The sequence below is a fragment of the Copadichromis virginalis genome, linkage group LG23 (assembly GCF_057382275.1).
Source record: "Copadichromis virginalis isolate Kocher_CV1m ecotype Utaka linkage group LG23, C_Virginalis_male_GT1.1, whole genome shotgun sequence".
NCBI lineage: Eukaryota > Metazoa > Chordata > Actinopteri > Cichliformes > Cichlidae > Copadichromis > Copadichromis virginalis.
The window spans coordinates 7,797,616-7,825,379 of NC_140639.1; the positions used below are offsets into that span (position 1 = coordinate 7,797,616).

The window sequence follows — 27,764 nt, forward strand, 5'->3', positions numbered from 1 at the left end:
GTTGTTGGCAACTGCATGTACATTTCTATACTGCTTCTGACATGGTTGTATGGATTGTGTTTCTTTGTGTGTGCATCCTCAGGGAATAGCTGCAGCAGCACGGTCTAAAGGAGAACACAAACAGAAGGTGTTCCTGACCGTTTCCTTTGGAGGGATCAAAATCTTTGATGAGAAGTCAGGGGTAAGTTCTGAAGCAAATTTGATTCTCTTTACTTGTGGGTCTGTGTTTGTGTGTGTGTTTGTGTGTCCGTGCACTTGTGTTTCATCTATTAATGAGGCATCTCCATAAGAGGGAGGGGCCCCTGGGGAAATCAGGAGGCCCTAATTGAAACCCTGAGAACAAGGCCTCAGTAGATGAGAGAACATGGCCGTCCCATTGTCTTCCTGTGTGCAAACAGCAACTACACTGGTTTTATATTATGCCCCAGGATTAGGCATTTTCCATCTTACATGGCTTCTTCTTTGGTTAACCGATATGATCTGTCCAGACTTCATCGACTGTTTTCAGTCAATCCCCTGGTTCATTTTTTAGCTCTGTTTACTGTCTGTTAACTGACCCTGACTCTCCCTCTATCACTTAATTTGCTAGGCGTTTTTCCCAGTGGCTGATAAGATCTAAGACTTACTTAAATCCATGCAAAAAAGCAATAAAACAAGAAGTGTAATATTGAATTTACTGGCAAGTACCCGCAACCCGTAGATAAATTTGAAGCAGACGCAAGTAGAGAAGAAGATTAATGTAGTTATAGAAAGGCCAGTGTGTAGGATTTAGTGGCTTCTAGTGGAGGTTTGCATTGGAACAAATTTAATGGACCTTCCTTCCTCTTGCTTCCCAGCTCAAATCTACTACTCCTACTGTAGAAACAAGGCCGTTGCACATAACGGATTCCTTGGAAGTGCATACAAAAACATAGTTGCAGGTTATTATAATTATGACTACCATATTCCATCTATGGTAATAGGTAATGCCTATAACCTACACAGGGTTCTTTAAATGCCATTGCAGAGTAAATATGATTGTAAATCAGGGAAAATGACCAGGCTTGTTTAGGATTATTTGATTGGTGTTATTTAGGCTCAAACCTGTGGTACCTGTCATTGTATCCTTAATCAAGAACTATAATATCTACCTTTCCAAGAATATGGGTCCTCTGGTGACTAAAGTGGCCTTTTCCCCCTGTTTTCTGTGTCTAATAATGTAGAATTACTTCCCTGTTAACTCTTTACCCCTTGAAAGCCTACTAGGAGTAACCCTTAAAGAAGTTTCTCTCATATTGCATCAGAAGTTAATGAGGGTGGTGTCTGCCCTTGGAAAAACAGGGAAAATATTGCAGTGGTTGTCAAACCAAATCCTTTTTGATATTTGTTTATGTTTTCGTTAGGGGTCCAGAGGAAGTCATCAAATATTGCCTTTATGTGGGAAAAGAGTTAAATTCTATAAGCGTGTAAAAATCTGTCCCAACGAATTAATGTTGTTATTTTGAGGTGTTTGGCTGAGTTGTGCTGCAGCAATTCTTTCCATATGTTTGTTTTTATATTCATCTTGGCAGCTCCAGAAAACCAGGCTTATTTTTTAAACATAATACAGCAACTGTTTTTTGATGTGTACATATGCAGCGTGAGCTGTCTGTTTCACTGTCTGGCTCTGAGTGTGTCTGATTGTGAATGTAGACTGGTTTAGATAGAATATAAAGCTCGCCGCTCCATACCGAGCTTTAGTGGGTGACACGGTAAGCCTAAGATTTACACTTTGTCGGGAGCCGGAATGAGCTGACACTGTATGTGTGTGTACCCAGCAGTGATTCAAAAGTACCTTGTATTAGACAGGCAAGACTCAGTAAACAACGACCACCCACGTGGCAGCCATGTTGAATACAAGCACATTCAATCCTTTGTACCTCTTCTTATAACACTCATAATCCTTATCGTATTTCTCTTCTTGATGGCTCAAAATTTAGACACTGAAGGATAACAAGAGCTAAATAGAAAAGTGAGTGATAGATGCAGAAGTAGAGAGCTAGAGTTGGGAGGAGAAGAAGCAAGAAAAGTCCAAGGGGAAGGAGGAGGGGAAAAAAGGATGTGAAAAAGATAAATAGAGGAAGCGCGTGATTGAGGAGCAGAAGCAGACTGAAACAGAGTTAGAGGGATAGGTGGAGAATCAGTAAGCATATGTCAAAGTAAAGCTTTCTACAGGGAGACCTTGTCCTCTGTCTCTGCACATTAATATTAACTATAGAGATATGCTGTCCTTACTATCAGCCCTTCAACCACTCCTAATGGCAAAGGAGGGAGGGAGAGAGAGAGACGGGAAGAAAGAGAGAATGACTCTGCTGAGGTTCAGGGATCTTGACAGTTTCATTCCCCTCCTGTGCATCAGTCAGCCAGATGGGCGGATGGATGTATGGGTGAACGAATGGATGGATGGCCTCTCTCTTGGAGTAGGGAAGGTCGTGCAGGATGGAGGGAGGTGGTGCTTGAGATGGAGGAGAATAAGAGGGGAGACATTAATCTAACAGAGGGCAGGCCAGCATGCCTCTCTTCCTGTCAGCCTCTCTCTTAAAACACACACATGTGCATATACATAGAGACACTTGTGCATTACTACCCTCTTCAACCCCTCTGGCCAAGTCTCAGAAAGGAGACAATACCAAGGCAGATGAAAAACTAGCATGAGTGAATTGCTGAAATGGTTAGTTTGCTCGCTGCTCCTCAGAGAGTGAAATCAGAAAGATCAACTTTTCTGCCAGTAGAAAAGACTACAAACAACTGGCGTCCAGACAATTCAATAAATTTCATTTGGGTCTTATCAGATATATTGTCACTGAATGGACCTACCCAATTTATAGTATTATTTGGTCTGTGGGGCTAGAGGAATGAAAGGGGCTGAAATTAGAGAAGGCCATAGGATGAGCCTTGGGGGGGTGGCTGTGAATTAAGCAGTGCTTGTTTTCAATGAACAAGTTTCATCATTAATCGTTTTACACTAAGGATGAGAAAAGGTGGCAAACAGGGGATACAGGAATGTGATTTTTGACATCAAAATTTGTATTAAATCCCAACTATCTATGAACATGTGCTGACTGATGTGTGACAAATTCTTTTTAGGTTTTAATACGAAAATAGGCCTATAGCCTTGTAATGTTACCAAACTTAAGCTGGTATTCGATCATTTTTAAGCATGCGGTAAGAAAACTGCTCCATTGGCAAAACACCAGGAAGGTTGTGAGCACCAATTGGAATTCGAACTTGGCCCATTTTACATTGGAAGGCAGAGGGTTAGATCAAGTTTTAGGTCAGACTGTGCCTAAGAAATCAAACAGATCTGTTGCTCTGATGTTTATCACGAACATCTTTAAACATGGTATGCAACCATCTTTCCCCACTGTTGCCTTAAAACCTTGTCAGTGTGGTTAAAGAGCGAACAGGTCTGATAAAGCAATTTCTGTGTCCCTGAACTCTATTTTCCAACAGCTCTGGCATCTGTTTGTCAAACACAACTCAGCCTTTTCACATCCAGACTCTTTCACGTGGAAGTTGAACATTGTCTGCGTAAATGGTCCTTGACTTCTTGTTGGAGAGAAGCCAGGTGGTCACAACGTAACTACAAACTAATTCACCATTAAGAATGAGGCCAAACAAGAGTGCATGTTATCCTCACTCATGCATTCGTTGTACACAAATGCAAAGTTAGCAGGAGACTCAGCAGGAGCCACAATGGAAAATAAGCCGGGTTGAAAATAAACTGGACTCGTGCTCTAAGCTGTCATTGATATGCCACCAGCTATATCACGTATCCACCATCCTTCTGTACTGATTTGTCTTTGTGTTTGGCACAAATACCCTACATTTGTGCTAAACATATACTACATTTACATAATAATATATTCTACGAGTGGGCTCCTATTTATAAATGTCACAATGAATCTATTCAAAACAAGCATTCAGACAGAAAATCACATTTGTTATATCATCATCATCCCTCTTTTCCTTCTACAATTAAAATTTAAATACATTTATTTTATGTTTGATGTTCAGATGCTTTTCCAAAACTTTAAAGAATCACTGCAGATGTGCTTTTTAAATCAATTTAATGTTTAATATGAAGTTCCCATAATAAATGTAGCTGATTAAAAACAAATATTTAAAAGAAATATAAACCACCAGTGATAATCAAAATTTCTGAAATTCCAAGTATGCAATTATTTTTCATCTGACGGAAACTCTTTTTATTTAAAACAGTGGACTCTCTTGATCTACAGTGTAGAGGTGGGCACAGGACGCTGCTTTTTATTTTTTAATCAAATGCAAAAAATAGAAAAAGACATGTAGGTTTATGCTTTAATCTTAAAAAGTACTTTAGGAAAAGATTAGAAAAAAGGGAAATCCTTACACACATTAAGGATTATATGTGATCTGATTGACACTGGCCAGGGGTGGGTACACATCACAAATCACACACCAGTGTTAATTCATAGCTTGCCTGATTTTAGCATATTAGAGGGGTTATGTCTGTCAGAGCATATCTTAACCTAATTAGTTTTACTTTGACATATAGTCAGAGTTAACAGGGAAGTAATACTTTGACCTAATTAGTTTTACTTTTATGCCCAGCTTGGCCACAGTAGTTCAAAATCTGTTTCATAAAATATGGTTATAGTCACATCTTTAGTGCCTTTAGTTGAGGAAAAAAACACCTCAGTATTGTGTCCTTTTAATTTCACTTACATGATCCATTATTTTCAGCCAATGCATGATGAACTGTGCGTATATAGTATTAAAATTAGTATCATGCTTCTTTCTTTGATTCTATATTCATACAGTTTTCTGATGTAGTGACCTTAAACCAGTGATTGCAAATGAAAGTTTGCTACACCCTGTGCTCTGGTTTATTAATATTAGCCGCCAGCACTTTTTAAACACACCTACAGAGAGGCCACAAGTGCTCTGATCATTTCAATCTCCTGCTGTAGCTTCAGCCTTTATTCTATTATGAACAGAGTAGTGCAGGTGCATGGCTACGGCCAGATAACATGGCGCCAGATCTTCAGAATGTACTTGAATTTACAAAATAATACATAAATAAAAGTTACACGATTTATATGCATTCAATTTATTTACTTGTCCAACTTGGTGGTTGTGGAATAGCTGAAGTCTATCCCAAGCTGTTACAGGGTGAGATGTAGAACTCCTGTCCATCACAGGGCTAGCATAGAGAGACAGACAATCACTCACACGCAAAGATCCACACACAAGACTAACCAGTTAACCCAGCATGCATGCTTCTCAGACCATGCTAACCTAAGTCAGCTCACCGTGATTAATGTCTAACAAAGGAAAAATAATGGCCTTTCTCAAAAAATACGCTCAAAAAGTAAAAAGTGTGCTACTTTATTCTATATAGACAAGCTAAACTCCTAAACTTCTGGTCTCAGATTTGCTTAAAAACCTTTCATCTAATTAGAAATCCCAGTCTTCAATTAATTCAATACAAAATATTACATAGAGTGCACTATACAGGTCATCGGATGTTCAAGATGGGCTTTACGTCTACCAACAACTGCTCACACTGCCAAACCAATTCACCGGACAATTATATCCACGCTCTTTGGTTCTGTCCACCAGTTCAGAAGTTTTGGCGCGAGATATGTGAAGACTTATCGAAGTGTCTGAAATGTAACATTCCAACTTCCCCCTTAGTGTGTTTGTTGGGCAGCTTAGATAATGTCACTTCAGAAAAGAATATCGCCCATATGGTTTTCACTGCCCTATGCATAGCCAAGAAAACAGTCCTCATGAACTGGAAAAATAAAAATAATCTTAATTCTAACCAATATAGAAATTATCTATTAGATTACATTAGTCTTGATACAGCCTCTGCCACCACATCAGATCAATTGCTCTGGGCTCCTTTGATCAGCTCCATCACCTAGTGGGGGTGGGGGGTCATAGTTTGGTCCCGCCTTCACTGTTGTGATTGGTGTGGGGGTAGGGACAGGCTTAGGGCGTCGGGGGGTTCCCCGGAGGCATCTTCCTTGGGGGGCTCAACCCGGGGTAGCGGTCATGTCCGGTTAGGGGCTCTGTTGGCTCTCCGGTGACTGTTTCCTCGCGGCTGCGTGCAGCGGGGCTAGGGGAGGGTCTGTGCTGACGGACGTGGGTTACTGACCTGGTAGCCTGGCTGCCCCTGGGTGGGTCCGGGATGGGCGTGAGGTTCTGGGGGCGCTCCGTCTCTGGGCTGGGACCCGGACCGGGCCTCGGGGGCTTGGGTCCTGGTTGGTGTGTTGCCGGGGTTGTGGGCGGGTGGGTGCATGGGGGCCCAGCCCTGGAGCAGGGTGCCGCCGGTGTGTCGAGCCACCTGGGGGGCTCTTCAACTGGTGGGGGAGATTGTCACATCTTGCAGGAGCTTTCCTCTCCTCAGGAGCTGCCTCTGCAGGAGGGGGAGATACAGGAGAGGTGGAGGAAGATCTCAGCCTGGGTGTTTATTGTCTTATGTAGTCTGGAAGATGAGTGGATGGTGGGGTGGGTGCAGTTTTCTCTGTGGTGGGGTTGGGTGGACTGTCCCGGGCTCTGTGGGGCCGGGCGGCGCTGCTGCACTGGGCCCGGTCTGGATGGGCCTGGGCCCCCTTTCCCTGGCGGGTCGCGGAGTATGGGGGTGCCTACTGGGGTCAGCGGGGGAGCTGGCCCCAGGGAGGGGTCACTTGCCCCTCCCTTCCTTCCCTCCCCATCTCCAGCTGCCTCCCTCTTCCCGCTCCACCACAACCACCCACACATGCAGGGCCTTGGAGTAGGGGTATGTCACCAGGGTGCAGAGGAGGCTACCCCCCCCCCCCCCCCCCCCGTCCCCTTCTGGCTGCCTCTGCCTCAATTTTATCCCACAACTTAGACATTCACATTACTCACACTCTCATTACACATACATATAGGATCTTGGGGGTGGGCACGATGCACGGAGTCCAAAGTACCATCAGGGTGTACACCCCACCCCTGGCATCGTTGCCCACCTCTCAATTTTAAATACACGTAGACATTGAGGGCTAGCAGGAGGGACCATGCGCTTACCTGCTGCTCTCTGGCAGGTAGCTCCATGCCCTCCTGGGTTTTAAATGCACCTTAGAACACACATGCATCAACATTACAATGAGCGGGTGGAGGGAGGTTCGGAGTCTTCTCTCACCCCCGTTCTCTGCGACCTGCTGGAGCAGGGGGGCTAGGACTAGGAGGAGGAGTTGGCCGTCCGACTGCGGTCTGGAGTGTGGAGCCTTCCTGCTGCTGCGGAGTCGGGGCGGTCTGCCTCCCCCCACCGCAGGGAAAAGGGAAACACCACCTGGGTCTGGGTGCAGTTCCCCCCTCCAGGGGCGGGGGCACCTAGACCCGGTTTGTAGAGTACGCTTGGGGAGTGTGATCGTGTGTACAACGTCTCTTTATGTCTGTCTCCACGTTGGTTGAGTGTGGAGTAAGTGCATATGAGAGCATGAGGGTGGGAATGGATGTTTGTATCTGTGTGTGCCTGTATGTCTGTGTCTATATGTCAGGTTGGGTGTCAGGCGTCACCTCTCTGGGGACATCTCAGGCCCTCCAAGGTTTGGAGGCCTATCTCCCCCTACCACCACTTCCCCTGCCAGTGGCGGACCCCCTCAGACATCGGTGCGTTGGTGGTTCTTTGTGTCCGGGGATGGGCGTCCAGGTACACACCGGCTCACTCCTTGGCGGCCGCTTATCGGGGCCTGGAGCCTGGGGCTCGCTCGGGCCACTTCGGAGGTGGGGTGCCCCCGGCCTCTCGGCCTGGGGCTCGGTCACTCAGGCGCAGCTGGCTGCCGGCGGAGCTCACGGGCGCGTCACTGCAACTCCCCCTGGCTTCTGCTCCGCGGCTGCTGAGTGAGCCCTCATCTGGGACTCTCCTCAGCTCTTTCCAGGACAGTGGCGCAGCTGCCCCTCTGTTGGTCTTCCTTGGTCTCTTGTGTTCTGGGGGCCTCTGGATGTCTGGAGTTTTGATCTCCTCCACACCTGCTTCACGCCCTGGAGGACGGGGCTGTGGCCCCCCCACACCCTCTAGCAGATTATTACATGAAGGAACCTTTTAAAAAAACAAAAAACAAGCGCGTCCATGCTCACAGGTGTACACACGGGTGATCACACCCACAAACTACACCCTTTTTGGCTCCTACCTCAAAGCACACTGTGTTCTGTTGATCTTATGTGCTGCACAATAATGTTTAACATTTAGTATTTACTCTCATATTCCCATATATCATTGTGATGTTGTTTATTCTATTACTCTTGTTCTCTTCTGCTTGCTTTCTTTTTTCTTTCTCAGCAGGTGATCCAGGTGATTGATATATGCATTTTTTTTCTCTGCCCGTTCTGTTGGTTTTTGTCTTTTGCCCTTCTCCCCCGTCCCTCTTCTCAGCTGTTTCTCTTTCCCTCTTTCTTTCTCCCCTTCTTTCCCCCAGTCAAGTCTGTCCCGTATTCATTAAGTGAAAATAAAATAAACAATAAAAGGTGAATCAAATGGACCATTACGGCAAGGCTGGGATGGTCAGTTTGGTAAAGTAAATCCGTTGGGCATCTTTCTTTGCCTTTAGACAACAATTCTGATGGCAAAAGAGCCAAACGGGACAGGCCAAAAAAAAAAAAAAAAAAAGACAAGCTAATGGAGTTATTTCCATGTTTAATTCAGTTCAAATATTGTTTCACACACGTATATTACAGAATAAAAGCAAGAAATAAAGAAACCTGGGTTAAATAACCAGACCTGATTTGAATCTGATAAAAAAAAAGCTAATTAAATCTTTAAGTTTAACTGCTAATCTCCCATCATGTTGTTCCTACTGGCTTAAGGCTGGATGGCCTCCACAGGCCCTTTGATGATGTCTCCCCTCCAGGAGAGAGAGATGTGACGATCGGAGATATTAGAGAGACAGTATCCTGCTGTTTCCCCTCTTCACTCCCAGAATAACAAGGAATATCTTGGTTCAGTGGCCAGCAACTGCTGAAGGGCATGCTGTCCACAGTCCCTCAGAGACACCGACGCTGTGTGTGAAAGATTGTGAGACTGGTACAGCACATCAACAGCGAGAAAAGCAGACCTCAGACCCAGTGTCAACTCTTTGAATCCACCTGTTTTTACGCAGTGTTTGAGCATCTATATCCAACTAAAGCAGGCCATGTTCAAAACATTAGATGACATCAGCCAGTATATAAGCTGATAAATGAAAATGAAAAATTAAAGAAATGGGAGAAACACACGTTATGTAATTTATCCACCAGAGGACAGTTATGGCAACACACATCCAGCTTATCCATGCAGAGTCAGGCAGATTGGACAAAGTAATCCACGACTACCTGTGATAAGAAAACAATGCTTTTAAGCAGCATTGTCACATTGTTTTTTCTACCCTTTTCTCTAGCATGACACTACAAAAACATTCAAACCACCATAAAAATGCTAGTAACAGTCTTGTTGGCATAAATGTCTCATGAAGTGAAATCAAGTGTTGAATATTTCCATCATTAGTTTTGGAGCTTCAGTGGTGTTTTGACAAAATTTGAAATTATATGTGTAAAGTTCAATTTGTCATTTCCTTCCACGACCAGCATCTTAACTTGTTTTACCTTTGTGAGTAGAGTTTTGATTTTATTTTTCTACTCTAATTAGAGTTTGGCAGATATGTCAGATAGAACCGAGGTCCGCTACTTTATCATAACTTATTGAATCTTCCCATCCGTCCATTTGGACGGTGGGAGGAAGCCGTCTTCCCATTGCACTAAATTTTCTTCTGAAAGGTGGCACTTTCACCTTTGTACTTGTCTTAGATGTCAAGCACACAGAGAACCTAAAACCAGAAAGGGAGGTCAGTAATATGTTTTTAATGCTAAAAAAGTGACGTTAACTAGACCAAAGCTTCTGTGAACGTTTTCAGCTTTTTATTAAAAAAGCTGGTATTGATTATATGTATTTTTCTACTGTCTAAGCTCTACTTGCTACCAAGACAAAGTGAAGCAATTGAATTTATGCAGTCATTTAATTCTCTGCTCTCTTTGAATCAGAGTCCCTCTTTGTCACCGCACCACCCACCCAGAGATAATTCAATAACCTCTGCAAATGAGCTGTGTGTGTGTGTGTGTGTGTGTGTGTGTGTGTGTGTGTGTGTGTGTGTGTGTGTGTGTGTGTGTGTGTGCACATGTACATCCTTAGCTGCCAATTTCAGGTCAATCAGAGGTGATAATAACAATCATTACTCCAATTATTAAATTTAGAAGACATGACTCACAGAATGATTATCTGTTTCTGCTGAGGTGGTTGGTGTCTCTCTGTGTGTGTTTGTGTGTCATAGGTCCCGTGTTATACTAGTGTCACTCTACTCTGCCATGTCGCACTTCTGGAGTAGCTTCAGAGAGAGCAGATGTGTGTGTTTAGCCTCTGATGTATAAGGCTCCAACCCCTAGCATGCACTCAAGGGCTACTGGGTTATTATGTTGACTCTGTGTCTCTGCTCCCAGCATGCATCTGGCATAGACAATAACAACAAAGCAGACATTTAGTGTGACTAACAGAGGGGCTATTGCATATTATGCTGTGAATTGTGAGCGTGTGTTTGTGTTTGTGCGTGTTGTGAGTGAGGGCACAGATGAAGTGATCAAGTCGACAGCTTGCCGAGCTGTGATTGTCACTGATCCCCCCCTCTGTCCTCGGGAAAAACAGTGCCATCTGCCACGGGGCACAGGCAATGCCAGCTTGGCACTCCCCACCCAGACTAAACTAGAGAGGGCAGGGGAGCTAGAAACAATTTAATGTAGGATACAAGGTCTCCGTGTGACTGTGTGTTTTTGTGAGTATATACTTAAGGGGGTTTACATGAGATGATTATGCTTCCCACATGGTTTGGAAGTATAGATGAATGCATCCTAACTTTCAGTTACTGGTTTGGAGCAGACAGTTAAATTTTTAACAAAGAATAAATAAACTTGCTTTTTATAAAGACGTAGAGTCAGTTTGCTTCTTATGTGTTTTTAAAACATATATATATATATGTAAATACAGGGCTTTTTGTTTGCATCTTTACAATTTAAAGCTCATCTGTATCATTATGTCATTCCCTGCTACAGGTCCTCCAACACCACCATGCTGTCCATGAGATCTCTTACATTGCCAAGGACATCACGGACCACCGAGCCTTTGGCTATGTCTGCGGAAAAGAAGGGAACCACCGCTTTGTGGCTATCAAAACCGCGCAGTCGGTTAGTATTTATGTACATTCAGTCCAATAAGCGGAAAATGAACCCAAACCCCCACCTTTCACCTTCACCATTTTCTGAGCTCTTCCGACATTTACATTTGGAAATATCTAAACTAGTGCTGTCAGCGTTACTCTCGTTAAAATGACGTGAATGGGGCTGGACAGCGCTAACGCGTTAACGAGCTAACCGCGCTAATGCATTGATGCCTTGCAGCCCCACGCACGGGGCGATCAGCACTAACTCGCTAATAGAGATTTGCCGCGTTAATGCAGTTATGGCGTTAATGTCATTTTAATGAGATTAACGCTGACGGCACTAATCTAAACATAGTAAATAAGTGATGCTGGCCAGTGCTGATGTTACAGTCCTACTCCACTGTTATAGCTTGAAGTCTTTGGCGCTTCTGAACTGTTGGTCATGATTTAGATTTTCTAAAACTGAAAACAGAGCCCAGAGGATGTTCAGTATAGTTTCCTCTCACCCCGCATGAATAACAATATGGTATTTTATGGATTTTTCATCCAACGACACAAAAAGACGTTGTGTAGCCCAGCTCTCTTTGTGTTTAGGTTAATTTATGATTCATCAGGCTCTTTGCTCAGTAACATGAACCTCTTGACATTTAGATAAGGACCCTTGAATACCAGCTCATGTCGCTTTGTGCTGTTCATCAAACAAACTGTTTACCGAGTAGATCTGCAGCTTTAGGTTTTGTGTGTTCAGAACAGCGCAGCTTCGGTTCTGCGTCGGCATACTCTATATAATATTGAGTACTTCTTTCAGACCTTTTATGATTGTTGCTGCTGTTGTTGTATGCGCCTGGCTTGTTTCGTCTGGATTCAGCTGGCTCTCTCTGTAGCCATATTGATTTCCCATAGTGAGTCGATGAGGGTTTGAGTGTGTGTCACCAGCCCTAATGGCATATCCATCCTCCTAGGGCCATGAACCGTGGCTCTTTGACTGAGACAGATATGCGCCAGTCTGCACTCACAAATACAGCAGCCGCATTTCCATTAAAAAACAGTTGTTCAGAAAATGTTACCCTGCGTAACAGTGAAGCACAACGGTAAGTTCTCATCCGTCAGCTACGCTGCCTTTTGCCTGATGTGTGCCTGAGGAAAGGTCATAATTATGTTTTACTTCCATTTTCAGGATTTGAACCAGCCATCACTAACACTCAGACTATTAGTTGTGGAGCAGACAATAAGAGGGATGGAGGCACAGAGCTCATGGCCGAGGCTGTAATTGGAAAGTAACTGCTTTGATGTGAAATAACAAAGTGTCTCTGTTGTCATGAAGACTAAGACTTAAAGATGTTCCGAACAGGCCAATTTAAGGTCGCGTTCAAAAGTAATTGGCTTACCACTCAAATCAAAGTCTCAGGACAAGAAAGACATGTTTTATTTAGCCAGTTTTAGTGAAGATAGCAAGACTCTAATTGTGAATAGAGGATTGTCAGTCATTGTTATAACTTTTCTAAAAAAGTTGCAGCTGTAATTAGCATGACTCGCTTTGTTGTTTCAAAACCTAGGTTTCAATTTGTAGAGAGGCTACAGAGAGTTCAAATGTAGTTTAATGTATTACATAATTTATGACACAGTAACAGATTTAGCCAGTAAATCCTTTATTTTGAGCCCATAGAAATGATTTAAACAAAGTTAACAACATGAGTCTTTTTCTCTAAGTAGTCCACTTTTGCACATCCTCGTTTTTATTTTTCTGATCATTTTTCTAATGCACATGCTTCCTCGTGTAAATTCTCCTAAAGGTTTTCAACATGACTTCCAGATTTAACGATTTTCTGAATTTCATAAAACAGAAATAATTGAATTGAATTTAGACAAGACAGGTTTAACAAAAATCAGTTCACCAAGAAATACGTTCAGGAATATCCTCAAGATATTCCGCTAACAACCAACAGCAGAATTCAATTTGGGCAATGAGAGTGAATCTCTTGCATTAATATTTAGTAGAATTGGAGACTCATCTTCTGCTCTAAAATCCTGATCCGGGCAGATTTTATTAGAACTGTGTCTGCAGTAAAAGTCTTTATCGTTACTTTTTGTTGGAATCATTTATCAGGTTTGCCGTAGGCTATGAATTAGTCATCTGTGCTGAACTGAGGTTATCTCATCTCTCTGGTCCTATGAGCAGGCCACTCCTCCTCAAAGTTTTCTGCATTAGCACTTTTAGAATTCAGTGATTTTCTCTGCTCACTCTCTTTTCATACCTTGAGGTTTTGATCGAGGAAAAGCAAAAAAGAATGGGAGAGAAATCACAAGAGAAAGTGAGGATTAGAGCACGTATTGTCAAATGTAAAACGGATCTGAATTTAAAAGAGTGACAGTATGTTTCAGTGTTGGCTCAGCGGGAGAGAAGTTTACCCCAGGGTGTATGTCATGTGCCTTATTCGGCTCAGAATATCTTGCAGAAAGCCAACACTAAAATAGAACTACATTTTGCACAACATTCAGTCTATGAACTCTGGCTGCACTCCGCATAGCTCCAGTCAATAATTGATTAGGTTTGAAAGACCGTTGTACTATAAGACTCTTTGTTATTGCGCTGTGACAGTAGTTATAGGTTGTGAGTCATCTCGCTGGTTTGTTGTCACCACTTTTGTTCATTCGAGGAAAGAGGTACAAAGGTAACACAAGGCTACAATTTTTGCTGCGTGAAGCAATAGATCATGCAGTGACTGTGTTCACCCCCTGCCCGTTTCCATGAAAGTGTGCAGACAGCAATGTCTTAAACATACTTACGTGTTCTGAGTTACGTCACTTACGCCTCAAGGTCAGTGTTTAATTACTTGAAGTGGCACAGAAAAAAAAGTGGCACAGAATTTTTGGCATCCTTCCCACTGTCGCCGAAGCACTTGCTCATAGCGGTTCATATGATTGTTGAGGTTTTCTCTGTTGTATTATTGTAGGGTCCACCTTACAATATAAAGCGCCTTGAGGCGACTGTTAGAGGTGGGCGGAACAATCCAAATATCAATAGTGTCGATACCAACTCTGGTATTGGTATCGGATCGATACTAGCCAAATAGGATCGATACTTTGTTTCAGTAAGTAGCCCACTGAATTGTGTTAAATTATAGATTTTGGGGGAATTAAACAATACACCTCATGCACCCTATGAAACATGTCAAACAACAGAATTTGACCCAAAACGCTTTAGAGAAGTTGGAAGATGTGTTTTGTTGTGATAACTAAGTATTATAGAACGTAAAAATCAGAGTGAGTTAGTGGTGATGAGCCGTCTCTTAAGTCATCACACACTGTCTCCCGAACATAAGCTGCCTTTACAGGTTAAAAGTATCGGTACTGGTATCAGCACTTGGTTTACTTGGTATCGGATCGATACTAAAATCTGCAGTATCCCACAGCACTAGTGACTGATGTTGTGATGAACAAAACTGAATTACATTTTTTCTTATTTTTATACTGTGAAAAGATTCCTGAAAAGCTAGACAATTAGTCTTTCTTCTGTTACAATTTTATTTGGGCAATTTAAATTATGAGGGTGTATTCTGCTGGATCAGCTTTCTGTCGGTAGAAGTTGAAGTATAATCAAAGAAGAGCACTTTGTGTAATATATCTTTGAGAATGAAAACTTGTCAGATCCCGTACAGCAGTTTCTAATGCCTATTCTTTTTTTTCTTTTTTTTTATCTCTACTATGTATCTACAGAATTACAAGTTAAATCTACAAGGAGCATTTAAAATGTTGCACGACTCTGTCTGTAAAATGCAAAGAAACCTGATTTTTATCCTAGATGACTTCTCCTTTTAAGTTAAATCACTCTATGGTCCTGTTCTAACCAGTTGTGCTTGTTTTCCTGCAATGCATACTGGATGTCCTCTAGTGTCTAGAAGTGGTGGCCCTTTGATAAGTCTTGGGGAACCACATCTAATTAGTTGGCACCACAATTCAGGTGTTTACGGTGAGTGTTGTCCCTCACATGGTTCAAGACATTACAGTAGAGCCTCAGTCTGGAGGATTACCTCAGAGTGCACAACCCTGTGAAGGTAAAAAGCAGAACCTGCTCTTGGTCACACTCCTGACTGATGTGCTTTCTTCCACCTTTTACTCCAGAAACAGCTGTTCTGTATTTGGGTCACAGTCAGCGATCAGGGTCTCTTAATGGGTCATGTCAAACTCACTCACATCTTCACGGAAAGCTTCATAACTCAAAAAGAAAGCTCAGTAGAGACACAGAAGAGGCCTCTTCTCTGTGCATGTTTGTCAAATTGCAAATGCAAATCTGAAAAACTTGCAAGGGTAATGATCAGAATCACCTTTACTTGTCTTAAAAGTCAGAATTTACTAAAAAACGTTGAAGAGAAATGTGCACTTGTTAGAATTTAAAGCAGGGTGTGTGATAAAGTGACAGTGAGATGGGACAGATTAAATGTTTTGGCCTGAGGCCTCTGCATCATTAAAGTGAATGAGGTGGTATCTTTTTCCGCACTGTTCATGTCAGTCTGATCATGGCCTTAAACTCCTGTCGTGAAGTTGGGCAGGGAAATTAATCATCACATAACGAGAATGAACATGCAGTTCTTGAGTTCTGATCGGTGTTGTGCTCCTGTTAATGTGTGTGTCTGTGTTAATGGTTGGATAATGTGTCCTCGTCCTAGGCTGAACCTGTGATTCTGGACCTGCGGGACTTGTTCCAGCTTATCTATGACATAAAGCAGAGAGAGGAGAAGGAGAAGAAGGCCCAAAAAGACAAGCAGTGTGAGCAGGCGGTGTACCAGGTACTCTTCTCAACTCTCTGGTATTTTTTTTTCTTTTAAACAATTTCCTTAATCATCTGCCATAAGTATGATGAGGTTCATGTGAGAGACTCTTGACAGATGAGTCAGGTAAGACTTAAAAAAACATCAAAGAGTAACATACGGAGCACCCACTTTCAGGTTTCATCAGTGGTACCATCTGCCCATTGTGCTTATTCACCTTCCTCTGTTCTGTCTTCTGTACGTCTCCTGTTTAATTTTCTCTTTATCTCTCTGTCTCGCTCGTTCTCTGATGATTGCCAAATGATTATCTGAATGCTGGGAAGCCGCTATGTCTCGCTGTGCTTTCCGCCTACTCTCTCTACTTCACCGGCTTAACTCTCCGCCTCTTCCCTCTCTTCTGTCTTCTCACCCCTGCTCCTCTCTCCTCCCCGTTTGATCTCTCCCTCTCTTTCCTGCTGCCGCCGCTCATCCGCAGACAATACTGGAGGAGGATCTGGAGGACCCTGTCTACCAGGTAACTTCTTGACCAATCCCATTGCTGCTGTCACCTGCTGCATTTCTAGCCAGTCAGCTTGCTCCTCTGTGTGTGCACTGTGGGGAGACAGCTCCTGTTTGGGTAGATCTTCGTAATAAGCACAACACACGCTGTTTAGGGGTTTGCCGATGTATACAAAGAGACAGTAGGAAGCACTCATATCTGTGTGTTCGTGAGTCTGTAGCTGTGGGTGCATGATTAGCTGAGAGATGTGTTTGTTTTCTCAGTTGCTCTGGGTATTTATTACTGCTTAAAGCCTCCTCCGTGTGTCACTGGGATCTCTTCTTCAACTGCTTTTTAATGAGAACCTATTGACAATGCTGTTTGACTAATCACCTCTGCAGTTTTCTCTCAGTTTCTTTATCTTCCAATTTCCCTCCTGCTTCTTTTTCCCCCCTCTCTTTCCCGTGCTGCTGACGTTGTAGTACATTGTGTTTGAGGCGGGACACGAGCCCATCCGTGACCAATCAGAAGAGAGCATTTATCAGGTACTCACAAGCTCATCTTGTTTGCTTGTGTCTTATGTAGCTTTAAACTACAGTTACTGTGGTTAATCTGCTGACAGGGAGTTCCTAAAAGCGTTTAAGCTACAGAGATTTAATCACCTATTTACTGTCCAATCGGTACAAGCTGCATTACTCTTTAATGGGATAAATATACTGTGGCCTGCTCATAGAATTAATTGCCGTTTTTACACATGAAAACAGCAATTGTAGATACAGGAAATAAAGACTTTAAGAATCTGAGGCAAACAACCAGCCAACACTCTCCAGAGGGCCCTGATAGCTAAAGCTAGCTACTCCTGGGAGATGAGGCTTTCTCTGGGTGCACTCCTCAGAGATGTGGGTAGACCTCCGAGGGATAAAGAGGGGGAGGGTTGGGTGCGCGTGGAGGGGATGTGGAGGTTATTCCTGTTGTGTGTGTGGAAGGAAGACCCCTCCTCTTTTTCTCGCCTCCCCTCCCTCTTTTCCCAAGAAGATGAAAGAAAGCGGGGGAAAGAAAGATTAATCACCAGCCTCTCGTTTGATCTTTAAATAAAATGAATTGAAATAGAGGGAGCGCTGGCGCGTGCACAATCGTACGCAAACAAATACACGTACAAACAAACCCCCACACACACATCATGCGTAAAAAACGTGCGGCTCAGCCAGCCTCCAGCCACAGAGGAACTAATGTATGAATAAAGATGGCAGCTTCTGGAAATAAACATGTGAAAGAAGTAAACAAGGCATTGAAAGGAGGAGAAAGAATGGGACAGGCTGTGCTAGATAGATATCCACATTTTTCCTCTGTGCTATTTTTTGTTTTTCATTTACCACTCTGATTAGAGCACATCCAGCTGGGGAAGAATAAAACTTTGTTTCAAGCCTTGTGCCACTGTAGGAGAAATCAAACCATAGGAATCTCAGGATTCATACATATCAGCATTTTGCTATCGCTGCTCATTGTTTCTTCTCATTACACACAGACTCAGATCTATCTGACTGTGTGACATAGAAATATTACATGTCTCCATGTGTGTGACAATGTGAGTTATTACATGTCTGTGGATGTGATAAGCTGCCTTATCCATTCTTTATTAGAGAGAGAGAGAGACCATCGCCACAGGCTGATAGTCTTCTGATTAACCTAGTAAATGAGTTCTCACTCAAAAGATTTTAATTCTGATTATCCCTGCACACACACAAACACTTTACTAGTGATTGATATGATTCCAGGAGAGGCAGGTTACAGGGTTTTGTGTTGGCATCCAGTTTGTCGCAGTGCTGGAACAGTGATGAAGTGTAAAGTTTTATTGCTTAATTACTCCAGAGGTAACAGGCTCTCTTGGCTGTTCTCTGAATCTATTGGTCGATTGTATAGGTTCCCACCAGTCAGCAGAAGGAAGGGGTCTATGACGTCCCAAAGCGACACCCAGTGAGTGACCGTGTGTATGCCCGTGCCCGACCTCCCACCCCCCTCAGCCTGCCTCCCCCTCTCAGACAAACCTCTCAGCTGTCCCACGTGTTACTCAACGTGGAAAGCCTTTCTGCTTCAGCGCTCTCCCATCATGCGGTCATGTGGAAGCTCTAATTTCGCATTTTATTCTACTTCCTTTTAATATATCTCCCACACAGTGATCAGTATGTCTAATTTTCCCCTGAGAGGTTTGCTGGGATCCAGTGCCTCATGCAGTGTGCTGTGCTATTGTACTGCTTGTGCTGTAGTTATGGTGGCTGGTGCCGTTCTCCTCGTGCCCCGTGGTGCCTGCTCCTTATGGTTAACTGGGATAATGTGTGTGTTTGGATGTTTGTGTCATGTCAGCTTTCTCAGTGAAGCATGCTTGGCTGTGGTTTGGCCAGTCATGAAGCTTGCATGATGTTATCCCAGACTGCACTGATCACGTATTTTGTCACTGTTATATTTTCGTAAAAATGATGTTATTACGTCTGACTGTAAATGTGCATGACATCATATATTTAAAATATACTTGAGCTTTGTTGAGCAGTTTTTCACCCTGTCTGTGCCTTTTGAGTGAATGTTTGCAGTGGAAATCTGTATTCCTGTTTGCGTGTGTACATGCAAGCCTCTGTTCACACTGCCGGTAGTTATAATGAAAGATGACCTTGACCACTGTCAGGCTGTGCTATACCTCAGCTGCTCTTTATCTGCCCATAAAGATGGAAGTTATATTGCGGCCTGATTTAATCTACTAAAATCTTCACACTCACAATAATCAAGCTGTTGATCTGCTGGTGTGTGTTTTGGTTTATGAGTATTTGAGCTTATATTATTTGAACACACACTCCCATTTAGCTCTAATTATTTTGTAGAGCTCACCACCAGTGCCTGAAATCTCTTTGTGTATTCCACTGCTGTAATAGATTGCTAAACTGGACTCCTCAACGTCACTACTGGCAGTGACGATCTCACTCTATGAATTTTGGTAGTCTTGAAATCAGTCTCGCAGTTTTCTGGCTGTATATTATCCCCAGATTTAGTAAGAAGCTTACAGGCACTATAGTATTTCTGTTCTCTCCTCACCCAGCCCACAACACATGCTGTTATTTGGATTGCCTTTGTGTTGGCAGGTGTCTGAACGTGAACAAATCCAATATTTCTCTCTTGTTGTGCAACCAATTGGGCTAGTCAGTCCATTGTGGCTTAAATAAACCAGATTCAAGTCTTTTGTGCTTCCCAGTCAGTTGGAATGTGAGCATAGATCACAGAAATATAAATGGACCAGAGAATTTTTTTTAATTTCCTTTGTGGCAGACAACTTGTAGGGTAATTTGCAGATACTTTCATTTAAATTAAAAATAAAATCCGGGCATCAAAGGGTTAAAAAGTGCTGCTGCGCTGATCTCTCTGTGGATTAAATGTTTCGAGCATGTTGCTCTTCAGTCAGTAGTGTGACACCAGAAGTCAAACTCTAGCCATCTTATCATATTGTAAATATATGCACGCTCCTGATGTCCAAGTAAGGTTTATTTATATAGCACTTTTAAGACATTAAGGTGTTAAAAACACAGTCAAAATGAACACATCTGAATCAAGTAACACACACAAAAACATGACCCTGTCTGAATATGATTTTTTTAAAGGATACCACAGAGTTAAGGGTGCAAATTGAGAGAAGTAAGCTGTTCCACAGGTTTGGAGTTTACAGCTCTCATTAGTTTTCAGATGGGTACGTGGAATCACAAAAAGAGCTCTACCTGTGGATCTACAGATCCAGTTTGGTAAATATGGAGTTATTATGGTGAAAGGAATTTAAGGGAAATTTTATGGTTATATGAAGTGACAACTTGGTTTTCAGTGTTGCTAAAATAAAGTTGAAATAATGTGTAAACATAGACATTAGGATGTAATCTTCTTATTCTGCTGTCTATGGCAGAAATGTTGGTAGCTGAGTGACCAGACACAGCAGCAGGTTTGTTATTTGTAGTGGATTCAATATTTATTTTATTGACAATAGAAATTCACCGTCCTCTCAGAGGGACTGACAGTAGACAACAGTGCAACATGACATCGATGTACACAGTACACCTAGATGAAATGATCTCATCGGCTGAAATGTGACCTCCTGTCTAAAGCAGTCTCTTCTCTTGTTTAATCTGTCACCGTCTTAAATGATGGCAAATCAATAAAACACACACACGCACACATAAAGCGATTCCAATCTACTGAGCCCTTGACCCTCTGGGACCTGAGCGAGTCTGTTGAATCAACAGCAGCCCTCAACACCTTAGAGTTCACATGCAGAGGTCAGTGTATTTCCACCACACATCATGGCCAACTCAAACACTGTACTACCTTAATAGAATATGACTGTAGACTGCTTATAAAAGATGGACAAGTGATTACTTGGTGACTTATTAGTAAAACACAAGATTGCCGTTAATAAAACTGAAGTGCAGACTTTGTGCTGTTTGTATGTTAAGCACACAGAAAGGCATATTTTTTGTTAGGTAATTGCAGTTATTATGAAGGGGGAAATGAGTGATAGAAACCCGAAGTAGAAGGCTGTGAATGTGTTTATTCCAGTGTTAAAACTGGGTATTTTAACACTGGACTTTAAGGAGATTGACTCACTTTGGTATCAACCTGAATTTGAAAGTTGCAGAACTGCAGATATTGGCACTCATGCATTGGCTTCAGTAGCATGATCAGTGACATCATCACAAATATTTAGCTTGTTGTTGATTTTGTGGCATTTGGAACAAGTATTCCCAACAGGGAAGATGATGGAAAAACTATCCAATGGCAACACTCATAACACGGTTGATGGGCGTTTCTTCTCTGCCTTCTTTATTTATATATCACCAAACAACTGATACTGGCATACATATTGGTCGGGCTCTATAAATTACATTGTGTGTGTTTGTGTGTGTGGTGGCCTGTGAGACAGAAAGGGAGAAAAAGAGCTCTAAAAATTAGTTATTGTTATCCATTGTGTGTCCGGTTGTGTTATGAGTTTCATTGTGTGTGTGTGTGGCTTTGCGTGTGGCAGGTCAGCAGGGTTTTTTTTTTGGTGCGTGCCAATGTGATCAGTCACACGGCAGGGGATCAGCAAGGTGGTGTTAATTAAAGGGGATGCGTTAATTGTATGCAGAACACATGTGCACAGGTAATTACTGTTTCCCTAGAGACGGCTAATTGATAGGTGGCGGCAGTACTGATAAAGATAAAGGGCCAGGCAAAGAGATGGCGAGAGTGTATAATGGGCGCAGAGGGATAATTGGCAGGGCAAAAGAGAGAGAGGGTGGTCAGACTGGGAAAGTGAAGGAAGAAAGATGGAGAGAAATAGGCAGCAGCAGAGTGGAGCTTTAAGTGATGAACACAGCAGATCCTGCATGATTTAAAATATGCTCCACCCATCCAAAAAACATCAGATGGATTAAAATTTAGATTTTTAATAAAAATTAATATGGTTAGTATTGAGCAATCTGTTATTGTTCTTTTCACTGTCAACTATTGCTGGCCATATCTCATGCTTTCCTGCAACGAAAATAATACATTCACGATTGCTGTCATTCAGTGAATACTATAGCTCTGCCAGACCAATCTGACGTCATTTTTTAGTGCCAGTGTTGGTGAAAGGAACCGCAAAGCCCATCACTGTGCTGTAGCCTACAAAATGTAGTTGTTTTGTGCAATCAGATTGGAGTGCAAAATACATGGGAGTAGTGTGTTGGTATGACCCTTTCACATGTCTTATTTTCCCCGGCTATAGGTTTTTAATGGCAAATGGGCTTTTTCCAATTATGTACTCCCTCACTGTGCTCTCACATGAAGCATGTTAGTTAAACCAGCTCTGTTTTCTATGTCTGCCTGCTTGTCAGTCTCACACTGTGGTTCCTGACGCATGGGAGCAGGCTTTACAGAAACACAAATAGGGTTTAAACCCCAGCTCAGTGCTGTAGTTTAGACAAAAGGTAGGGATGATCTTTAAACCTCTTTAAATCTTCACTTGGTCTAAGTCAGACAAGAAGAACACTGTTCTGTGACTGCGTGTGTGTGTGTGTGTGTGTGTGTGTGTGTGTGTGTGTGTGTGTGTGTGTGTGTGTGTGTGTGTGTGCGCGTCCGTGCGTGCGTGTATGTGTGCATCACTAGAACACCTGCAATCCATCATGTTCCTCTCTTTAAAGAGACTCATTCCACCTCCCTCTGTCCTCCTCTTTCTCTCAGCGTGTATGAAAGATAACTAACATGTTTGTGTGCGAGAACATTTTCATCCCACCTGCCATCTAACTCTGGGGTTGTGATTGCAGAATGGACATAAAAGAAAACCCCACCACCACCATCACCATCATCAACATCATCATTCTCATGAACAACCCCTTCACCAAGAACAAACCGAACAGCAGCAGCAGTCGCAGTCACATATGATAGACTTAGACCTGGATATGGTGACTCAGGTAAGTTGTTACAGTATACTAACATGCACTTTGTAGTTCAAACTAATGCAATGTTCAAAGCTCTAAACAGGGAACATACTGTCCTGAGCGTTAGTTGCCGTGAACTACTCTTTAATCACGTCCTCAGATGATCTTTGGTGTTCGCATCCTCGTCTGTACCTCCAACTCTGTTCTTCTGTACTCATAAGTGACCCCAACTCTTAACCTCTGTCATTTATGAATAAAACATGCAACCTTGTTGTTGCCATAGTAACCAGGTTCAGGCAGGAGTAAAGTCAAGAGCCGCATGGGTGCACCCATGCATTCATGCCGCCGTGGTGTCCATGTGTGAAAGAGGACAAGCCAATGGAATAGAGAGAAAAACTCTCACTTAGCTCAGAGCGGAGGTCCTTTAAGGGCGGAGTAGACGTAAAGGTCATAGTGTCTGTCAGAGAACTGGTGTGGGGGTCAGCAGGGTTAGCCGACAGCAGCGGTCATCGCGGCTCCGAGCACATTAATAAAGCATTCATAACACTATGATAATCACAGCAACCTGACCTCACCAACCCGCCGCCGCACACGTAAAGAATATTGAGCGAATGGAAACTGGACAGAAGGTCTATAAATATTCAACTTCCTGTGCTGTTTGAACACTCTCTGCAGTACATTTTCCCCGTCAATGTGGTTTCACATTAAAGAACATCAGCACGGGCTCTGTCATTGACGAATGATTCATTGATGAATGCCAGAGGAAATTTATTGTAAAGTTAGAAAAACTCTTAATGTGTTCTGTGAGTGGAAATCCTTTTATCAGTGCCTGTGAATGCACTATTTTGTCTATCTTGGATATCTGGCTTATCTTGTTGATTCCATTTTGTCTGCTTTGCTAAACTCTGCTGCAGCCGTAGTATATATTACAACTTCCTATCCCTCTTAGTAAAAAAAAAAAGCCTTCTAGACTCATAATGTAAAACACCATGCTCACAGATCCATTTTCTGATACGTGTAAAAAGAACTTTGTGGTCTATGCGTGACCCAGGAGAGTGAACAAAAGGGAAGATATTCTAAGAACATTCATTATCTCTAAAGAATTTATCTGCATCCATGATTTATGCTAATCTCTGACCATGTGTTCAAGGCTTAAATTCCTTTATCAACTAAAAATAGACTATCCTTCACTTGCCACCAGCCTAAAGATATTAATAATGTGCAAAAAAAGAGGCAGATACTAAAGTGAAGGATCATGTGAAACTGTGAAAGGAAACAGAGTGGTACAGAACCAATCCAGATTGAATACAAAGGCTGCTGTCTCCGATAGTTATTCCCTCTGGGACATACCACATATCTTCCACAGGAAACATTAATGACTTGTCCAAAAGACGACGCTGCTACAATAATGATATTAAAGGGTGTGGTAGTCTGCTTTTAGATCCACTGATGGAAAGAATCTTTATCTGAAGCAGATGACAAAGATTGTGATAACTCCTGGTAGGTATGCCATCATAATCAATCATTTCATCTCATTATCCCATCTCTCCACACCCCTCTTTTACCTCTTCTGTTGCTGCCAAAGTCCTCAGGTAGGTAGCTCTAACATACCGAGCTAATGTCGCGTCGCATGCGGTGTATGATGCACGTTGCACTGGAATGTAGAGCGATTCAGAAATTGCATGTAGTCTAATATTCCCGCGATTGTGCCTGACTGCTATTATGCGCTTTCTCTAATTCTCAGAATATCAACCAATTAGAAATTTTTGGAGACATGTCTACGCCTCCTGACATCACCTCTCCATCTGTGAGTAGCCGTTATACATACACAGTCTGTGATTTACATCTTTTGAAATAATACCGGCATCTCCACTGAGTTGTCTCCTTTTCGTTGTCCGCCTGACCTCCAACCACAACCTGCACAGACTCCCGCCTCTCCAGCCAACACCCTGGACCCCTCACAGGGCTTGCAGCCTCCCACGGAACTGTTTGCTCCCTTCAATCCTGCGTCTGTGCCCTCAGGTAAGACCTTGTTTACGTTCTGCTTAAATACAAGGCTTCTAAAAGCCAGTGGGTAACAAGCTCAGCAGGAGAGACATGAAGGCAAACTGGAGACTAAGAAGATTCAGATGCAGGGGGCATCTGAAGAAGAGAAGAAAAGGGGTTGTGCTGAAATAAATATAGAGCGATGGAGTAGAAGCGAAACGTAGACGAGAGAAAGAGGAGAAAAGGTGGCATTGGTTGTGTGTTGAATATGAAAAGCATTATTATCCCGCGGCCTCAGATGCTGCTGATTTACTTGTGGCTGAGCCAACTGCGTCAGACGGGGGAAAGTAATAAAACATGCCGCGATGATTGTAGTGAAGACTTCTTTGTGCACAGAGCTACTGTGTATTTAGAAATTGGTATAAAGGTTTTGCATCTCTTTATTCACTCCCCTCATCACCTCTGCTTGCCTCCTCTTTTCCGTTCTCTGTGCATGTGTCAGAGCAGCCAAGGTTAAATGTCAACTTTCTCCACTGTAGTTAGCAAGCAGAGACTAGAACCAGGAGACTAGTGAGTGTGAAATACGAAACAGCTTTTACTGATGAATCTGAGTGATTTTAATGAGTGTGTTGAGTTCTACCTTTTCATAATGACTCTGCCTCATTCTGGAGGTAATTATAATAGTTCACCATGACCATTAAGAGACACTGCATTAGCCGCGGGCAAAAGTAGGGCAGCACTCTCTGGTGATGCATGTGCAGGTTTGTGTGTGGAAAAGCAGGCTATGCACTGTGGATATTCGAATCACTTTCTCTTTTGTCTTCTTTTCTTACTCTTTTAAAATGGCGCAGAAAAAAATGAAATAACTTATCTCAATCCACTCACAACCAGGTTATGTGACGATGGGAGCAGTACCTCCTGGCCACTGGTCCCAGCAGGCTTTTGCTGCCCAGACTCCGCTGGCCTTCGGGGTCCAATCTCCTCTAGGCCCGGTAGCCCAGGTGCTGCCAGGTGGCCAGCCTCTCATCTGGGGCCAGGCCAACATCTTCCCTGCCACCCAGCAGCAGTGGGCAGCCATGGCAGCAGGAGCCTTCCCCCCCACAGCCTACCTCCCAGCCCAGCCTGTGGGCACCCTGCCCGCCGCCATGTTCCAGACTCTCACCCCCGTCACGACTGTGACTCCAGCCGGCGAGAGCCATTCGAGCACTGGAGCCAGCGCTTCAGCTCCTTCCCCTTCAGCATCTTCGAGTCCACAGCATGGGGAGAGAGGAAAGAAGATGGGAAAGGAGATGTTCAAGGTGGGGAACTGATGAATACAGAGACGATTTTTACAAATAGTCTTCATAGTCCCATTCAAAATAAAAACTAAATATTAGTTTTTGCTCCTTGAATAATTTATCACAGTTAATTTTCTAATTTAAGTATTTTTTTAGAGTTGCACTATGTCTGGGACCAGTTTTTAATTGCTTGGGTAAGTCTGAAACAAGCCTTAGGGTGCAAAGAGTCATAAAAGTGGGACATGTAAGTACAAATGGACAGTCATACATATTTGGGTTGTATTTGATCATTTTAGCTATGTTGAGCAAATTAGCCTCATTTAACCCTTTAAAGGCTTCCAAAAAATTACATTTTTGGAAATACATTTTGGTTCACATAGTTAGGCCACATACAAACACATCAAAAATGCACATTTTTTCGGATTCAACTAATCTGTAGTGTAAATACATACATATTCATATCAGAATTTTTCACTTGTAAAATCTCATCTATGAGAGAACATATTTCCCCAATCTGGTGGTGTTTTCATCAATAAAAAGGCTGCAAAACAGGCAGTGATTTGTACAGTAACCTGAAACAAAGGTCACTAATTGATTGTCCACACTTTCAATGTTAACTTTGCTGACCAGTCTCTGTCTTCCTTTAGGATTTTCAGCTGGCGAAGCCTCCGGCCATGCCTTCGAAGAAGGCTGATCAGCCCAGTTTAACAGGAACCTCAGAGGCGTTCAGCACTTACTTCAGCCGTGTGGGCACTGCCCAGGACACAGATGACTGTGATGACTTTGACATTTCTCAGATGAATCTGACACCAGTCACCTCCACAACACCATCCACCAACTCCCGTGAGCGCTCTCTCCGTGTCTGTCTGTGCTGTGTAACACGCTTTTTCTCTTATCACCATCCAGCGTGTAGTTACGCCTTAATTGTTCTGTCCTCCTCTGCAGCACCCACCCCAGCTCCCAGGCAGAGCTCTCCCTCAAAATCCTCAGCCTCTCACGTCAGTGACCCCCCCACCGACGCCACAGACCCCCCCACCGACGACTCGTTTGGCGAGGCAGAGGGCAGTCCCAGTCGCAGTGGAGAGGAAGATGCTGTAAGTGTGGTGTGGTTTGGTGTGTGAGAAATTTTTGGAGTAAGCCAAGTGTGTGCGCCTTTTTAATAAGTCACTTCTTATGCTGCTATAACCTGCACAGCTTGTTGAGATCTGCTGATAAATAGCCTTTGTAGCCGTGTTGGCGGGCCAGGTAATCACTCTCGCTGATTAGGGGGCCGACGCTGTTGTGTCCTTTAGTGTGAGAGTGTGTGTTGGTGTTTGTGTCAATGCATATGAAAATGTGCACGTCCAGTGTGGGTTACTGTGGAAAAATGAGCAGTAGCATGCATGAGTATTGGGTTGAGTGTGTGCATGGTCAACACAGCGTTAAATTAGCTGGTGAAATTGTCAGAGACATCATTAAGCTGTTATTAATACCAGCAAGGTAGCATCCATACATCATTACTTCTATGTGGACAGACTCATCTGTGGTGAGATATAGGAAGCGTAGTGCCCCAATTCTTCTTCCAGGGGCAATTAATATTTATTTTACCTGTAGCACCTTAATCTGGGGCAGAAAAATGG

The 27,764-nt window shown here is 43.1% G+C and overlaps 1 protein-coding gene across 4 annotated transcripts in view; it reads left to right on the top strand.

Annotated features, from left to right (window-relative positions):
- The window catches only part of dab1a (DAB adaptor protein 1a), a 230,866-nt gene that overhangs the window by 197,154 nt on the left and 5,948 nt on the right, over positions 1 to 27,764 (top strand). Inside the window, exons 5-16 of one of the 4 annotated variants that reach the window (XM_085447205.1) lie at positions 83 to 181; positions 11,104 to 11,235; positions 15,878 to 15,997; positions 16,455 to 16,493; positions 16,940 to 17,002; positions 18,378 to 18,431; positions 22,769 to 22,915; positions 24,627 to 24,689; positions 24,808 to 24,904; positions 25,760 to 26,166; positions 26,793 to 26,988; positions 27,091 to 27,239. In XM_085447205.1, coding sequence (XP_085303331.1) covers positions 83 to 181; positions 11,104 to 11,235; positions 15,878 to 15,997; positions 16,455 to 16,493; positions 16,940 to 17,002; positions 18,378 to 18,431; positions 22,769 to 22,915; positions 24,627 to 24,689; positions 24,808 to 24,904; positions 25,760 to 26,166; positions 26,793 to 26,988; positions 27,091 to 27,239 — 1,566 coding nt within the window. The remainder of the gene's footprint in view (positions 1 to 82; positions 182 to 11,103; positions 11,236 to 15,877; positions 15,998 to 16,454; positions 16,494 to 16,939; positions 17,003 to 18,377; positions 18,432 to 22,768; positions 22,916 to 24,626; positions 24,690 to 24,807; positions 24,905 to 25,759; positions 26,167 to 26,792; positions 26,989 to 27,090; positions 27,240 to 27,764) is intronic. The other 3 variants (XM_085447206.1, XM_085447207.1, XM_085447208.1) reach the window with 3 other exon arrangements.